The sequence below is a fragment of the Temnothorax americanus genome, unplaced genomic scaffold, assembly GCF_048541705.1.
Source record: "Temnothorax americanus isolate GAGA-0224 unplaced genomic scaffold, ASM4854170v1 Scaffold36, whole genome shotgun sequence".
NCBI classification, from domain to species: domain Eukaryota; kingdom Metazoa; phylum Arthropoda; class Insecta; order Hymenoptera; family Formicidae; genus Temnothorax; species Temnothorax americanus.
The window spans coordinates 816,956-834,893 of NW_027509505.1; the positions used below are offsets into that span (position 1 = coordinate 816,956).

General features: G+C 39.5%; 2 protein-coding genes across 3 annotated transcripts; both read left to right on the forward strand.

Annotated features, from left to right (window-relative positions):
* The first annotated feature begins 13 nt into the window (after window positions 1-13).
* LOC143901773 (endoplasmic reticulum transmembrane helix translocase) lies at window positions 14-5,521 on the forward strand. The gene is made up of 18 exons (XM_077414314.1): window positions 14-506; window positions 762-1,027; window positions 1,124-1,352; window positions 1,430-1,583; window positions 1,657-1,809; window positions 1,884-2,066; window positions 2,140-2,277; window positions 2,359-2,479; window positions 2,563-2,717; window positions 2,790-2,965; window positions 3,042-3,281; window positions 3,394-3,609; window positions 3,685-3,874; window positions 3,944-4,201; window positions 4,269-4,605; window positions 4,670-4,832; window positions 4,913-5,056; window positions 5,160-5,521. The coding sequence occupies exons 1-18, from the start codon at window positions 165-167 to the stop codon at window positions 5,265-5,267; spliced, it is 3,573 nt and encodes a 1,190-aa protein (XP_077270440.1). The 5' UTR covers window positions 14-164; the 3' UTR covers window positions 5,268-5,521.
* Window positions 5,522-7,690: 2,169 nt separating this feature from the next.
* On the forward strand, window positions 7,691-17,261 carry LOC143901782 (sodium-coupled monocarboxylate transporter 1). Of its 2 annotated transcripts, none has more exons than XM_077414336.1 (15): window positions 7,691-8,503; window positions 11,568-11,758; window positions 12,554-12,741; window positions 13,123-13,282; window positions 13,362-13,427; window positions 13,502-13,553; window positions 13,634-13,701; window positions 14,669-14,823; window positions 14,897-15,037; window positions 15,207-15,431; window positions 15,826-16,009; window positions 16,112-16,198; window positions 16,286-16,449; window positions 16,537-16,695; window positions 16,756-17,261. In XM_077414336.1, exons 2-15 carry the CDS (start codon window positions 11,732-11,734, stop codon window positions 16,880-16,882), a joined length of 1,803 nt encoding a protein of 600 aa, XP_077270462.1. In that variant the 5' UTR covers window positions 7,691-8,503; window positions 11,568-11,731; the 3' UTR covers window positions 16,883-17,261. The 2 variants fall into 2 exon arrangements, with proteins under 2 accessions (XP_077270462.1, XP_077270463.1); XM_077414337.1 differs by having other exon boundaries at window positions 7,692-8,503; window positions 12,549-12,741; window positions 16,756-17,260.
* Window positions 17,262-17,938: the final 677 nt, after the last annotated feature.

Below are 17,938 nucleotides of genomic sequence, written 5' to 3' on the forward strand. Positions count from 1 at the left end.
GCTGGCCACCGCTGGCACACTTCTCATCCATTCCAATTGATTTTAACATAACCCTGCGGCCTGCGGCACGATCGGCTCGCGCATTCTCCCCAAACCTTCTCCGCATGTGCGAAACGCGGTCGCCCGTGCTCATCGCGTGTTTTAAGAGGGATCTCTCGATGTGAATGGTGCTTAAAGTTCGTCGGACGTTTAAGACGTTTCTCGCTCGTTGTGACGACTTGTTAATCGTTGTCGGCGTAATCATGGCGGCGACCTCGTCACGGGTGGACGAACTCGTGCAATCTGTCAGCCTGCACAATCCACGAAAATGGATGCTCAACGGTTACATCCTGCCTTTCGTGATCCTGCAATCCTTATGGATCTACTGTTGGATCTTCGTTTACGGTGTTGACGAATATTACGACGCGGGCCTGGTGGGCATCGCGACGATCGGCGTGCTGCAGATTTTTCTCTGCCTCTGCTGTCAATGGTCGGTGCACATCCACACGTTCTTGAACTGCAGCTCGGTAAGTGGTGACCGCCCATCAATTTGCTTCAAGTAACGGGTAACGGGCGTCGGGCACGTGGCTCTTCGTGGCCCCAATATGTCCCGTATGACGTATGACCCGTATCCCGTAAACGTGGCAGCCATTCGAGCGGCCGGTCTTCTGCTAGGTCGGCCACGTGACGCTACTCGGCGGGTACATTCGAATATCGCGTCAAGTCTGCACCTCACCGTTTTCTTTCGCGACATTTCTTCTACCCCGTAAATGAAATTCCAGGCGAAAGATCCGTACAAAGCGAGGATAGTTAAAGTAGTTCCCACCCCAAACAACGGGAGCTCGGAGCTGATTTCATTACGTCGTACGGATCAGCAGGAACCTTGGTTCATTTTTCAAAAGACAAAATATTATTGGGACCCGAACGTAAAGTCATTCAGAGGGTTGCAGTTCCCGATCGATCATTCCGTGAAACATTATTGCGAATGGAAAGGATATCCTGACGAAAAGGAAATTGAGGCAGCGGAAGAAAAATATGGAAAAAACAAGTACAGTGCGAACGACTCCTTGCATTATTTGTTTCTTGCGAGGCACCTTTTACATCGCTGAAAATAATAAAATTGTTTTTCTTTTTTACTCTCCAGGTTGGACATGGTCGTGCCCGAGTTCTGGGAACTCTTTAAAGAACGCGCTATCGCTCCGTTCTTCGTCTTTCAAGTATTCTGCGTGACGCTCTGGTGCTTGGATAAATATTGGTATTACAGTATCTTCACCCTGATCATGCTTATCATGTTCGAGTGTACACTGGTACAGCAGCAACTGAGAAATATGGCCGAAATTCGTAAAATGGGTAATAAACCATACATGATAATGGTACGAATATGAGCTGCTGTCTGTTTGTAACGTGCTTATTTCTAATGGATTTCACCCACGCTTATTCTTTCTTCTAGGTGTACAGAAATAGGCGATGGCGCGTATTATTTACAGACCAATTAGTTCCTGGGGATATCGTCTCTATTACAAGATCTCAACGTGATACTTTAGTGCCATGCGATATGTTGCTTCTGCGAGGCCCGTGCGTGGTTGACGAAAGCATGTTAACAGGTATTTTAAACAAGCTAGTATCACATTCAAGTCGCGAACATATGGTATATGTGTAACGACTGAAAATGTATAGGTGAATCTGTACCACAAATGAAAGAACCTATAGAAGATACTGATGGAAGTAAAACTATAGATATCGAAGGAGATGGTAAACTTCACGTGCTTTTCGGTGGTACAAAAGTTGTACAGCATACAGCTCCTAGCAAAAATACTCCCGGTCTTCGAGGTATCGTCAATTAATATCTTTCATTTTTCATAATGTTCTCGCTCACCTTACGATATTAACGCACGATGTTACAGCGACCGATAATGGATGCGTTGCCTACGTATTGCGTACCGGCTTTTCCACGTCACAGGGCAAACTTTTAAGAACGATATTGTTCGGCGTTAAACGCGTTACAGCCAATAACTTGGAAACTTTTGGCTTCATTCTCTTCTTACTTATTTTTGCAATTGCCGCCGCCGCGTATGTTTGGATCAAAGGTAATTCGATTCTACGCACCTAAAGGTGAGGACTATACGATGAAGTTACACGTCGCAAAAATTTCGATTTTAGGCAGCGAGGATCCTACGAGGAACAAGTACAAATTATTTTTGGAATGCACGTTGATTTTGACGTCCGTTGTACCACCAGAGTTACCTATAGAGTTGTCTCTGGCTGTTAACACATCTCTGGTAGCTCTAGCCAAGTTAGGTATTTAAGACAGATTCATACTTTGCCGAAGGCTTAATCGTCACATACACATAAAAATTACCATGCCTCGTCTGTTCATAGGTGTGTTCTGCACAGAACCATTCAGAATTCCATTCGCTGGCAAAGTTGACATTTGTTGTTTTGACAAGACCGGTACGCTTACCAGCGATAATTTGGTTGTCGAGGGTATCGCGGGTATCGAGTAAGAGAAATTACTATTCATTTTATTATGCTCGCATAACTTTTCGCGCTATTAAATACGATTTTAATTTTTTTCTTTTTAAGCGGCAACTCGGACGTGATTCAACTAACAAATGCACCTCTGGGGAGTATTCAAGTGCTTGCCACGTGTCATTCTCTTGTTCAATTAGATGACGGTATTGTCGGGGATCCACTAGAGAAGGCCACTCTCAATGCTATCAATTGGACTCTCACGAAAAGTAGGTATACATTCGCAAATAATACAACGCAAGAATATTGACGCATCGCTTTACGCTAATGTCCCATTTCAGGTGATTCTGTAATTCCTAAAAAGTGCAAATCTCCAGCACTGAAGATTATACAGAGGTATCACTTTTCATCGACTTTGAAAAGAATGTGCGTTGTGGCTGGATATACTCTTCCTGGAGCTTCAGAAGTGCATTATATGGCTATGGTAAAAGGCGCGCCGGAAACCCTGAAGAATATGGTGAATAAAATAACATCTGTCTACAATTTCATTTGATTTTTATGTTTGTCGTTATTAATATAATCTGCCACTTCAGTTATCTTCCGTGCCGGAGAATTACGATTCAACTTACTTATCTCTTTCACGACGCGGCGCAAGAGTGCTCGCTTTGGGATATCGAAAACTTACTGGTAGCTTATCCTCTCAAGACTTGAGAGAATTAACTCGTGAAAAGTTGGAGAGCAATCTCACATTTGCGGGATTTGTCATTATCAGCTGCCCTCTCAAACCTGACTCGAAAGCCGTTATCAAAGAGATCGTCAATTCATCGCACTCGGTACGTGTACGATCTTATTGTTGAGACATCGCGATACATAAAAGTGTATTCGAAAAAAAATATTTTCGCAAAATTATCAGAAACCGAATAAGTTTAACTTACAATTATTTAGGTCGTGATGATAACGGGTGATAATCCTTTGACGGCCTGTCATGTAAGCCGCGAGCTGCATTTCACGAAGAAGCCTAGCACACTTATACTGACTGTGGATGATGGCCAATGGTTGTGGGAAAGCATAGACAAGTTGACGCAGCTTCCTCTAAGCGATGAAAATGTCGAATCGTACAAAGAAATCTGGAGGGATCACGCGCTTTGCGTAACGGGTGAAGTATGTAGATAAACAAGACCTTCTATCAATTAGAATTACAGCGATCGTTTGTTACCGCATAATGTATTTTTCTAGGGTTTATCGTATCTGAAGGAAAAACGACGGACACTTCTTCGAAAGCTCTTGCCACATATCGTAATTTTCGCGCGATGTGCACCGAAGCAAAAAGAATTCATTATCGTATCGCTACAATCCTTAGGTTATACGACGTTGATGTGCGGTGACGGGACGAACGATGTCGGAGCTTTGAAACACGCACAAGTGGGTAAGTTGATGAAGAGGATGCGGTAAAAGTTGGATGTACTCGTTTTTTCTTTTTTTTTCCCCCTGGTAGGTGTCGCGATTCTGTCCAGTCCGCCCGAAAGAATAATTTCCGATAAGCGAAAAGATCCAAGGAATGATACTTTGACATCGCCCGTAAACAACGGGCCAAGAAACAATCCGAGAGCTGCCCCGGTGAACACTCGCACGAAGCTGCAGAAGATGCTGAAGGAGATTGACAACGAGATGCAAGAGCAGTCCGTGATTGTGAAACTGGGTGACGCTTCCATCGCGGCCCCCTTTACCAGCAAAATGTCATCCATTCAATGCAGTAAGCATCACGGGACACTGCCAAATTGATTCGTTATCCGGAAACACAAGTATTCATTTTCTTGCAGTATGTCACGTGATAAAGCAGGGACGCTGCACTCTTGTCACCACTCTGCAGATGTTCAAAATATTGGCACTGAATGCGCTGATACTCGCTTATAGCCAGTCAGTATTGTATCTAGATGGAATCAAGTTTAGCGACGCGCAGGCGACTTTGCAGGGTATTCTTTTAGCGGCATGTTTCCTCTTCATCTCACGATCAAAACCGCTGAAAATTTTGTCGCAGCAAAGACCGCTACCAAACATCTTCAATTTGTACACCATCGCAACTGTATTATTGCAGTTTGCCGTACATTTCATCTGCCTCGTCTACTTGGTGAAAGAAGCTACCATTTTATCTCCGAAGTAAGTTGTGCAAGTTAAAATGAAATCACTCTCGACCGTGCTCTTCAAATTACTTCTTTTATAGAGACGATAAGCTGGCAGCTATCCTAAACACTTCCCGTGAACCGAGTTCATTGGAAGAAAATGACAGCAGCGAGGAAGAACCCTTTGAGGCGAATATAATTAATAGTACTGTGTACATAATCGCAATGGCTCTTCAGGTTTCTACTTTTGCTATAAATTATCGAGTAAGTTGTCCCTTATATTCTATCATCCAGCTAATGCAATATCATTGATAATAAACGCTAATTACGTCACGCTCTGACAGGGCCAGCCATTCATGGAAAGTTTGACACAAAATAAGACTCTTTTGTTCAGTCTTGTGGGCACTTCTGCCATTATTTTATTACTGGCTTGTGGATTTTTGCCGGATTTAGCGGTGCAATTCGAGATTGTAGACTTTCCAAGCCAAGTAAGTTTTACGTCACGCGCAAATATATAATTGAGCTTATCGTAATTTATTCGCCGTTGAATGTGTATTACATATATTGCTTACGTACTATTATATGTTGTAGTTCCGTACGATACTGGTTCAAATGCTAGTCGCGGATTTTGTCTTCGCTTATATAGTCGACAGAGCTTGCCTATGGCTCTTTGGCGAGGGAAGACAACACAAACTGTGATGAAACTACCTTTTACCGATTACAGACTGTATCAAAGATTTTTGTATGTAACTTTTGTTACTGATCTTGTTCCACGTTAAGAGCTGACGATTTTTATATTTAAGGATCGATGATGTGTACCTGTGAATACGTGAATGAATTATTGTCTCCAATTGCATTTTGTATTTTATGTAGATATATTTTTTTTTCTCTCTATTCGTACATTGTGTGTAAAAATGTAATGTGAAAATATAAATATGTGCATCCAATCATTACTCACCTAATTGTTCACTCTATGCTGTCAACTTTTTCTCCGTGGAACAAGAAACAGCGCTCCGGCGATCATTATTTATTGTCGATGAGGATATTAATGATGTTCGATAATCGTGTCTATAATTATTTCGATATCAAGTCAGTATTGTCTTTATATATTTATTGATGTAGAACAATATTTTGCGGACAATTTAATATTTTGTCAACATATTAACACCAAATATTGATCGCTTAAGGAAAGACGCGCATACACATGTATATAACTTGTAGATAAACGGTTTACTTTTTTTTTTACAATACTTGCACTTAGCACAAACATATAGACATTTTTAACACAAACATATAGACATATAAAGGACTCCATGGTTTATGTAATCAAAAGTCACAACGGGCAAAATTCACAATAATCAACCGTTTATATGCTATCAGCGTTCATAAGTAAAAATAAGGTAGTTATTTTTCAGTATTATTGTGGTACAATGGATTTCGGTGTAATTGGCTGAAACTGTAGAAATAGATAATTTATATGATGCTGATTAAAAGTTATAATGGGCAAGATTCACAATAATCGTCATAATCGATCGTTTAAGCGCTATCAGCGTCCAAAAGTCAAATTAAGGCATTATGTCAGTACTATTGTGGGACAGTGGATGGCAATGTATTATTCTACGGAATCACACAACTTAATTCTTCTTCTTAATACAAAAATATGTATTTATGTGAAAAAAATGTATATGCAGTATGTGAATTATGTTATAAGATTATAATTCATATGTATGTATATACACATGCATGTATACATATTTTCTTCACATAAATACATATTTTTGTATGAACCAAAAGAATGATTAGTTGTATGATTCTGCAGAATAATACATTGCAGCTTACTGTCTCACAATAGTGTTGACATGCATAACGCCTTATTTTGACTTTTGATCGCTGATAGCATCTAAACAGTTGATTATTACGAATCGTGCCCATTGTGACTTTTGATCAGCATAAAACAAACTATTTATTTCCAAAGTTTCAGCTAATTTCACCGAAACCCAATTTCCATAAGGATTAAGGATATAGTGGGGTCCTTTATATATAGATTCATATAAATTTATATATAAATCTATATAGATATCTATAAATCTATATAAATCTATATTTATATATAGATTTATATAAATGTGTATATAGATACATTTTGTACAGATATGCACGCGGAACGGCTACGGTTGTAATATTTGTAATCGAACCCCTCTTTCGTGATTAAATGAACGAAACGTAAAATGCTTATGCGAATGATTTTCTAACTGCGATATTGGATATGATTGTACGTATAGTTTTATACGTCGACAATTGCATTCTACTTCGATGATGTTGCATATTGTGTGATATTCTTACGAACGTCTGCGAATTTAAGCAATTGTGCGTTATTTTAGTTTCCGGATTTTATTTGAGGTGTGCAATTTCTCACTATTTCTGCGACAAAGTTACGAAGTGAAAGATCAACATTTCTTTATTCGAATCGGACTAAATGAAGTTGTATATTATATATATTTTACATTTATATAATAATACTAATAAAGAAAATGTTCATTCAAAATGAACGAATTGACGAATTGACGTTGCAAGGGGAGATTTTATTTACGATCGTCATATTCGTCGGGGTTATCATTTTTGATTTTAGGGTCGACAGATTCGCGTTTGAGTATTTAAAACTGCTCAACCGCGAAGCAGTTCTTATGGTTCCGATTTTGTTGACGTAGCCAATTTTTAAATTGCCGCGAAGGAATTTTTTTACTCGCAATACACATCGAAATAAATTTATTTCTTTCGGCACGACACCGAGCAGATTCGACTGGCAAAGATGCCGAAGACGCTCATTTCGGGTTCGCAGATTAATAAATAGCTGTAAATTATTTTCACCGGCTACCATTATTTTTATTTTTATTGGAAGGCGCCGATTACGCGCAGATTAAATTTTATTATACAATGTATAATGTATTTACCAATACAATATAAAAAAGGGAGTTTTTAGTTCGTTTGGCCGCTATGTATTATTATACGATTTTATGAGATTTTGACGTCACAGGCCTAATAAGGTCATGAGTGTGGGGACTAGAAATGAGCCTTAGGGACTCGTAACTGGGCAAAGTCTCGTCAGTCTCTTGATCGATAACGCTCAAATCACCGCGCGCTGTCGTGCGTCGTGCCTCGGCCGTAGTCACCGACTGTGCGTGCCACTGTCAATGATGCCTTTTTTTAGCACGCGCGAAAGCACGCGCGATTTGTGTCTCGCGACGTAATCGCTACGCTGTCGAGAGTGTCGAGCCGTGCTCAGCTCAGTCGATCGCGGTCGTCGCTTACGAACGCATCACGCTTCGGTCAGCCGCGCATGATAGCCGATAGCCGGTCGACGTCCACGCGGTTAAGAGGCGAGAACAACGGAGAGCATATGTCACCGTCATCGTTGGAGAATGCTGAGAACATTTACGCTTGGCGTCACCGCGCGGTGAAACTTCGCGCCATGTGCCTCGTGCGAAATCAAACGGTCAACAGTTCCCGACAGGACTCTGTTGCGTGAGATTCGATATTCAGTCGGCAAATTTTCGAGGAGTACTTTGAAAATTTTCGCATTCTTTCTCCCTGTTGCTCCTATTTGTTTTGACCGATGAGACAACGGAGTTTGTACGAAACTATGTTGACCATTATGTGATTCGTGAATAATCGATGAGAAAAGATTTTAAACTTGAAGGGAGGAACAAGAGAGAAAAAAGAGAGAGAACGAAAGAAAGAGAGAGAATAGGAGAACAGAAGAATTATTGACATTGTGTGTTTGAAAAAAGGGAGTTAGCTGTTCGGAAAACGAACTTGGTCGCTGTTTTTGAAAGCTCCGCCACACAGTGGTGCGCGATGCGCTAAAACCCGGTACAACATAAATCTAGAATCAGACTGGAATGAAAATAGTGTCGAGTTTTAGTTTTCACTCCAAGGTTAGTAACGCGTCAACAATTTCAAGAATGCGTACCGGGAAAGTCAGCAGAATATTTCTTTTATCAAGAGAAAAAAGAAGTCGAATATAAGATCGTTTTTTTCGAGATTCCTCGAGTGTTCGTGTGTGGCATTTGGGGTTGAATATCAATGTAGATTTAATATTTCCCCTCTTCCTATCAAACCGGTTAGATATGATTCAGAGGTTTTTGTTAGCTGGTCTCTTTCTCGGTCTTTTTAGCGCGAATTAGATGCAGATTGTTATAATGTATAACAATTTCCGAGATGAGCGACGAATATAATTCTCTCGAAAATCTTCGGTAAAAATAGGACGATTAAATTTTAGACGCTGCTCATTACGCGACGCTCATTAAGTACGCGCATTCGAGACAAGCAACTGTAAAACCTACTCCGTTCTTCCACAGTTCCACACGCAATCGCTAAAGAGAAAATAATTTTCATTGCTCCATTCACGATTACAATTTGCAAAAATCATCAATTTGTGTTTGCGTAAAGGAACAGATCGAGGGAAATTCACAAAGAAAAGTCCAAAAGCGGAAGAGAGAAAGAGTTAAACGGGCGTTTTTCATGCAGCTTTTACCGATCGCTGATTAAGGATCGTCCGCGTATCATGATCATTGTTTGTCACATCCTTATTTCTCAAGATCTTGTCGCACATCTTCGTGAATGTCCATGTAAACCATGGCACATGACTGTACTAAATATAACTATTGAATATAATATAACTAAAAATGACTAATTATAATGATAGAAGCGTGTACCGTCCGTCGACTATCTCACGCGTGATCGTAATAGTCGGTAAGCGCCGATTATCCACTGCTGATGCGACTAATTACATTCATCCGACGCATGTATTAAGTAATTATCAGGCAGGAAGTACTCATCGATCGAAACCAAGTTGAAAATTCCGGAGTCGATGAAATCCTCGAGACAATTTCTAAGCGATTGTCTTTTCCATTCACGTGTCTGTTGTCTATTGATAATTTATCGAATTCCGTTATCATGACGTTGATGAACACAACTATTGGACTTTACATAGAATGATAACGCGCGGGATCAGTCCACAGCTTCTCTCGTCGAAGATCTTTCAATTCAAACGGTCGTTCATGAGATGCTATTTCATGTAACTTCATAAAAGCACGGTAATTTTAAATTTTGTAATTTTAATGAAGTACGGTACAAGTATGATTTTCGAAAAATTTTTATTGTAAAATCGAATCGCCTTGATGATTCGAATATTAATTAGCAATGCAAATTCTACTGAGAACGGTAATGAGAACTGACATGGTTTCACGATCGGCTTACGGACTACTTTCCGCTTGTTAACGCTCGCTCGGCAATTGACCCTGGCGATTGACTGGAAAATAACAGAACTTTGAACTCGGAATTCCATGCGATTTTGCAGAAATAGTATCGACCATCAAAAGTATTTTCTAGCACCATAAACGACGTCCACCCATGATAATAACTCTTCGAAAGAGATTATTCAAAAGAATATAAAAATAGAAGATAAAAATACATATTAAAAAAAGATCTATATAAAAATAACAGATCGGAATGCGTGATAATGTAGCGATTTATATCTTTCACGTCCCTAATTTTCGATTTTTCCTAGTCTTATCGTTTTGAAAGTGCCTTTGGGGTTAGAGTATTATCTTCCTCTGATTAAACCATTATCTATTGTAACCATACTTCACCGCTCGTTAGTGTGAAACGGAAATACGGGATTTCAGGGATGGCATCGCGAACTGTGTAACTGAGAATACTGCCGCAATTGTCATTCAACGTTAACGAGACCAAATAACTAGCACGTGCGAAGAAGTCATGGGTCAGTAGCTCCTCTATCAAGGAAACGTTAACGACAGCGGGCATTAATAAATATGGTCGCGATCGTCGCGATATCCTTTGCGATCAATTGATGACGCGACATACATCCTTGATACATTTTTATTGTCACGAGTGATACTTAATACTGCATACATATCAATGTATTCAGTACATTGTCTATCAAGACATTAAATAGCACATAAACGCGTTACATGATACAAGCCGAATAAAAACTCGGCGAAATATTTCTGGCGACGCGCCAGTCGATTAAGTCTTTGCTGGTCTTTGCTGTAGGTCTAACGGATTAAAAATATCGGTACGTCGGCTTTGTAATCCGAGATGGGACTCATAATTTTGACAATGATCTAAAAAAAAATACAATGCATGACATGATTCGATGCAAAAAGAAATGTGATCGGGATAGTTTTTAGCTGGTATATATTGATATTGACTGAAATAATTGACCTGATTATCGCGAAAGCCTCTATCATTGCAAACAGTCGCGACAAGGTTGTTAACAATTAAGCATCTCGCCGATTCTGTATCTGCCATTAGATAATATGACACTTACGATTGACATTCATTAAATTATATAGTAGTTGAGGAGCTACATCCACTTTTTTTTTTTTAAGTGGAGGAAATCTTCAAAAGACACCCCGCCCCTCGGGCCCGAGGCGGGGTAGTGCCGGATTCCACGGGCGCATATCGCCGAAGCGACGTCACCCACGGCCTACCGGCTAAAACCTCCACTAGTCCCTCCTAAGCGCTGCTCTGTTACGGGGGGGGGGGGGACCCGGGTATCACATAAGTATTTCTTCCATGGTCCCCCCCGGAGCTACATCCTAGAAATTTTTTTTGCTTTTTTTTGCGTTTTCTAAAAGTTTCAAGTGTTAAAAATATATCCTGAAAATTTCACATCGATATCTGTAAAATTGACGAAGTTATAGAATTCCGAGGAAAACAAGTTCGAGCGTTCGAGCGTTCGAGCTCCGCTTCCTGACGTGGCGCGCACGGAAAATATCGCTCCAGCGGTATTTTGGGTTTCAGTTGTCCTCTCGATCTTCATTGTGGCAAAAGAGTCCCTTTTAGGGGCCTAGAGGAGCGACCTTACCTATGCCCTTCAGCTGAGGACCGTTAGAATTCAGTACGAAAGCCGTTGAGCTAGGGAGTAGAGGTACTAGTTAGACTTTTACTTGCTCTTCTGTTCGTGTATTCCAGTTTCGAAGCGTACGTAAAGTGGTAATAATGGCATCGAAAGTGAAAATTCCGCATCAATTTAGCTGAAATTCGAGTATAGAAGACGACGCGCGAAGGGAGAATTGCTCACAGACAAAAACAATCCTCTTCCCGTGAAGCTGCAATTGCTGCTGAGGGTACTCTATATGGTCCTGGAATTGACGACTATAGAGGTAAAGTTAAAAATTCTTCACTTAACAATAGGTCTGTTTTCTGTTGCTGCACTGCTAAACTAGTGCACACTGGTGCAATAAGTTAGAATGGGACAGGTATATTTTGTTTTACTTTAACTTACTGCACCAGAGTGTGCACTAGTTCAGCAGTGCAGCAACAGAAAACAGACCTAATAGTAGAACCATACTTGAAACTTGTAAACGCGTTTTTCTCAAAACACTGTTTTCGAAGCCGGTGGACATCATATCTGGAAAACCGCTCGATGGATCGTTTTCAAATTTACACAAAATACGCTAAGAAACATTTAGAGGTCGGTGACGATCTTACTTTTTTTAAATCAATCTTTATTTTTTAATAATTACGTAAAAATGACATTTTCTCACAGATTTTCCATACCTGAGTTTCAATTCGTTGCCATTTTGTTAAAAAAAAAAATCGATTTTAAAAAACGGCGATATGCTTTCATAATAAGTAAAATTATTTAATAGCGGTATTTATAATTTTTAATTAACCGAAGAACTATTCAGAGAGAATTAAGGATGTTACAATGTAAAATGTAAACATTCTTAAAAGACAGATAAAATCCTAAAATACGATGTATCCATATACGTGGTAAATTAATGTGCTGACTGTGATTAAGATATGCCAACAAATATCTGGTAGAATTGTATCAGTGATTGATGCTATAGGTCACTACGATACACACGTATATGTATATTTAAAAATTTATTTATACATAAATGCACCATTCAGAATGCATTGTGGATATATTTAGCTCTTTGATTTCAGTAAAGATGGTAGCTGTATCGGAAAGAGGATACTTCCATTGGATCGATTGGATGGTATTTGCACTTATGCTCCTCGTGTCTGCCGCAGCCGGCTTATGGCACTTCAGAAGGGCGCAAAAGTCAAGCACACAAGACTACCTGCTTGGAGGAAAGAGCTTAGGACTCTTTCCCGTGTCCGCTTCTCTCGTTGCCAGGTAAGCTTGGTTCGCCATTCTATAAGATTTAAGACTATTAAAAGAAGAAAAGGAAATAAGAACCGGATGAAAAACATGAACTTAAAACACCCTGAAACGTAACGGAAGAATTGAAGAATTCGTTAACGTCGGGAAGGCGGAAACTGTACCTGTTAAAAATTCTTTTTTGAACGATCTTGCAAATCCTGTATCTCGATTCAGAATGAAGCTCTTTTGACATTCGTGATGTTTATTTTAACTTTTAACGTTTATGAGCAGTGTTTATGTCAATTTTAGAGATAAATGTTACATAGAAATTGACTCGTAGCTTATTGACATTTATCGTTCGATTCGGGCTTGATTGATTAGTCAATATTTAATCAATTCCGATCGTAACTGTAGCTTCATATCAGGCGTGACGATCTTGGGTACTCCAGCGGAGATCTACAACTTTGGCACACAATATTGGATCACGATCATCTCGATTCTTTTCTCCGGTATCGTGGTCGCTACTGTGTATCTTCCTGTATTTACTACTCTGCAACTTAACTCCGTTTACGAGGTTCGTCCTTTTTGTTTAATTTCCATTTAATGTGCCTCTCAATGAGGCACAATTTTCACGGTAAACACTCTTCTTTCAGTATTTGGAAATTCGATTTAGTCGACCCGTGCGGATTCTGATTTCCTCAATTTTCGTTTTTGACGTGGTAAGTCTACATCTGGCCTGATGCTTTCACAACCGTTTTGAAAAGTCGCGTGAATAAGAACTGATTCATTTCAGATTCTTTACCAATCGATCGTGGTCTACGTCCCCGCGCTGGCGTTAAATCAAGGTATTTTATATTCACGTCATATATTATTCACGTTAAGATTTTAATCTATTTCCATTAAGATTCTTAATAATTCATTATAGTGAGCGGCATCAATATACATTTGATCGGATCTATTGTATGCGTCGTCTGCGTTTTCTATACTGTTTTGGTAAGTTGCGATTTAAATACGATAAATGTCACCTAATTTCTTTTATTAGTTTTGATAGACAAATTAATCCTCTCTCTCTCTCATCTGCCGCGTAAGTAAAAGTGAAAAGAAAGATTGATCAGGACTGCATGAAAGATCGAACGATTGTCATATCGACGATCGTACACTTGAATGTTAACAAGAGCGGTTATACGCGGGCGGCGGGGGTGATGACAACGGTCGTGGGGGTCGGGGAAATGGAAGCCTAAGCTGCCTAAGCTAATTTTCCGGGGGAGGCTCGTTCGCCAAATTCCCGCGGAATGGCTGGAGTTCCTTGGACACGGTCTACCGTAGGAAACAATTTTCAGTGGACAATACCGTGAAGAATCTCACGCGAGAGCCTTAGTACTGGAAATGTTTATGGACGGAAACTGAAAGCCCGACAATGGCGCGGGGAAACAATGGCGCGGAGAACGTCGAGCGGATGTTATCGTAGCAGCGGATCACAAAGCCGGCGCTGAAGTGATTAATCGCGGGATCGCGCGCCTGTAATTATCCGAGCAATTTGTTGGATCTCGTATTAATGAGAATTTATCGTGGTTGAGTGGCTCTTTACAAATTTGTTTATTATACGCTGTCTGCGCACGCGCGAACGTGCTGTGGACTATTATGCAATTGCAAAGCACTCGAAAAAGCATTCCCCGTTATCGCATTCTTGAGAAATGGGTAACGCCGCCGCGAAAATATCGCTTTTTATCGGGAGATAGGGGAAATTGCATAATATCATCCGAATCAAATAATCAAATTCTTAACTTATAATCTTGTTTCGATTCTTGTTGTTACAAGAGAAAGCATCAGACTGATTAAACTTGATACACGTGTAGATCAAGTAAAATTGTTCCGAGAAATTCGAGAGCGCTTTCCTACTATAAATAAGATATTTTATTCTACACTGCGCTATATCATTTCTTTCTTGTTGTTTTATTAGGGCGGTATTCGAGCAGTGGTTTGGACAGACGCATTACAAGTTGGCGTGATGATAGCGGGGGCTATCTCAGTTGCCGCTTTAGGGACCTATCAAATGGGAGGAGTATCTGAAATTTGGAATAGGGCCATCGATGCCGATCGCATCGAATTTTTCAAGTAATAATACAAAGAACGATCTGTTTTGTGCAAGCTTATCGAATATTCTCTTGTATTCCCTTCTGTTGTATAGCTTCGATCCGTCCCCCTACACGAGACACACCGTTTGGACAGTTCTGATTGGATCTTGGTTGTACAGTACAGCGTACATCGCTGTCAATCAAACTATGGTGCAACGATACAAATCGTTAAAAAGCACGAAAATATCTCAATTGTAAGTGAGTACACTGATTATATATTAATAACGTTTAATCACGGTAATTTTATGCTACAAGATTATAAGAGATAATAGAAAGTAATATATGTATTATACATATATTGTTCATATTTATGTCTATATTAATATAGCCAATGTCGCGAATCTTTACATATCTCCATTACAGATCCATCGCGATATTTACCGTCAGCATAATGTTGTTTATTTCAATATGCTGCTGGTGCGGACTGGTCCTTCTCGCTTGGTGGTCGCCACCGAAATGCGATCCAAGAGCTTCCGGTTTAATTACGGCCGACGATCAACTGTTGCCGGCTTATGTCATGGAGATCGCCCATCATTTGCATGGGATACCTGGCCTCTTTATTTCCGGAATTTTTGGCGCGGCGCTCAGGTAATGGAGATCGAAAAAATTAACGTAATTAAATAAATTAAATAAAATGTAAGAATTATTTGCTCAGATACCTGTGCCAGATCAACGAATTTCGAATAACGATATTTATATAAAAAATTATTTTAAAATAAATTTTGTTGAATAAACGAGCCATTTTTACACATCAAATCGAACAGCACATAAGCAAAACAATTTATTATCTTTTTGAAATTTGTCCCGTGCTTGTAATGTTATAATTTGAACATAAAACAAGAAAAAAAAAGTTCACTTATTTGTTCTTCCATTTGACGTGAGTCATTCGGTCGATCGAGAAAATTAATAATTGGTGAGGTTTTTGTAATGTTTAGTTGTTGAGTCGTCACGAGCAAATATTAGAATTGTCCTTTTTCAACAGCTCACTATCAGTGGGCTTCAACTCAACGTCCGTTGTGATTCTGGAGGACTTCGTCAAAGGTTGCTTTAAAATGAAGCCCAACGATCGTTGTTCCACGATTTTCGTGAAAACCCTTGTCGTCGTGTTCGGTTTGTTGGCGCTGTGCTTGCTTTTCTTGATTGAGAAACTAGGAGGAGTTCTAGCTGTGAGTGTCCGGATTTTATGTTGTTAGTTATTCCCCGTCGCAATCTCTCTATATATCTTAAAACTTCAAAATGCTGTCGTAATTTTTATTATTGCGATTTAGGTAACGAATAGTTTGGCCGCCATCGCTGCTGGGACTTCTTTTGGCGTTTTTACTCTGGGAATCTTGTTTCCATGGGCAAATTCTAAGGTACGAAACAAAATCTGATCAACTCTCGAACGAATAAATTGTTTTTCAAACAAACTCTATTATTTCGTGTATATCTGTTTTGCGCAGGGTGCCTTTATTGGCGCCATTGCAGGATTTATGATGTCTGGATGGGTCAGTTTTGGTGCGAATGCGGCTATCGCTTCTGGTCTCGTGGTACCGAAGAAACTTCCAGTTGCGCAGTGTGCGGGAAATGTCAGCCAACATTTCTTAAACCAATTCGAATGGCCCAAGTAAGTTTATTCTGTCTGTTTTTATTTTAATTAACGTTCTTAATGTATCTCGTATCGGTTCTGTATTAACTCGCGCGTGTTGTGCAGCGAAGAAGATGTCTTCCCGTTGTATCGGTTATCCTACCACTGGGTTGCTCCTATTGGCACGCTGGTGGTACTTGTGGTGGGTGGGATTGTCACCTGGATGACAGGTGCACGAGATCCTTCATCGATCGACAAGGATTTGCTCTCTCCGGTGATTCATAGGTAATCGACTTGTTTAGAAACTTTTATTACAACGAAAGAAATGTCACTTTTGATTTACAGGTGGTTACCACGACAAAAATATCAAGCAGAGGTAGATGGATCGCCTGGGTCGGTGACGACCGATTTGCAAGTATCGGCGAATTTATTATCGGTTATGCACCGAAAATCGCAACCTGACATTCTGTAGGAAAAAAAAAAAAACTAATCGTGATCAACTGATATGTTAAACTGACAATTGCGAAAATTTCAGATTCTTTTTATACATTTTTTATGACTAAGCAACTCTTCCACTTTTTTCAAATTATGCATTTATAGAAATTAATATACAAAATAAACCTTCGATTGTCAAAATATGTTTTAATTTTGGACAATCGGGTAAACTGAATTTAATGTACGTATATTAGATGCTAATATATGTACATTGAGTTAAGTGCGTAAAAGAGAAAATATAAAGTTATATTTTTTTATATGTCAAAACATATATTATCGCAGTAATATAGATAATACAAATTGAATGTATATTTTTCATAGAATAAGTAGAAATAATAAAATGTTCGTTATTCTAATCATTCATCATTCATTTTGATACTTGTCGAATTTTATTTTGGTTCGCGAAAGATAATTGATTCTTTCGATCGTTGGATCATATATAAACTGCACTTATCCTCGGAAAAATACTTCACAAAAGAATAGCCACGCGATCAAGTCGCTGTATTCAAGACACGCGAATTCGCTGAAAAGCCACCATTAAATGATGCATTTATTTAATATCCCGATGAATCGCGTCGTTCGCACGAAAGAGCCAGGAATTTTTCGCACGGAGTCCACGCGTGATCGTCACGGGCAGCACGTCCTAAAGAAAATTGCGATTCGCAAGTTGCGTACAGGCTTTATTAAGCGCGCTTCATGCGCCATTTGCATTCGTCTGGGCGGCTGATAGATTCGGAATTTCCACGTACGCCCTACGCGCGTGTGGCTTATATTACATCTATATCTACATATATATATATATATATATATATATATATATATATATATATATATATATATATATATCTACACATACATATATATATATATATATATATATATATATATATATATATATATATATATATGTGTGTGTGAGTATGTTTGTATGTATGAAATATGTATAACGCGGAGGAACTGGAGGAGCGGAGCGGAGACGCGACGCGCGTAGATTCGCGCGCTCGCGCTCGCTTTGGAGACGGACCAACTGGGA

Coding starts and splice junctions, on each gene's coding strand:
- LOC143901782 (XM_077414336.1), top strand. CDS start 11,732: ATGGTCCTGGAATTGACGACTATAGAG. Junction 13,283..13,361: donor AACTTAACTCCGTTTACGAG/GTTCGTCCTTTT, acceptor CTCTTCTTTCAG/TATTTGGAAATTCGATTTAG. Junction 14,824..14,896: donor GATCGCATCGAATTTTTCAA/GTAATAATACAA, acceptor TCTGTTGTATAG/CTTCGATCCGTCCCCCTACA.
- LOC143901773 (XM_077414314.1), top strand. CDS start 165: ATGGTGCTTAAAGTTCGTCGGACGTTTAAGACGTTTCTCGCTCGTTGT. Junction 1,584..1,656: donor TGACGAAAGCATGTTAACAG/GTATTTTAAACA, acceptor GAAAATGTATAG/GTGAATCTGTACCACAAATG. Junction 2,966..3,041: donor CGGAAACCCTGAAGAATATG/GTGAATAAAATA, acceptor CTGCCACTTCAG/TTATCTTCCGTGCCGGAGAA.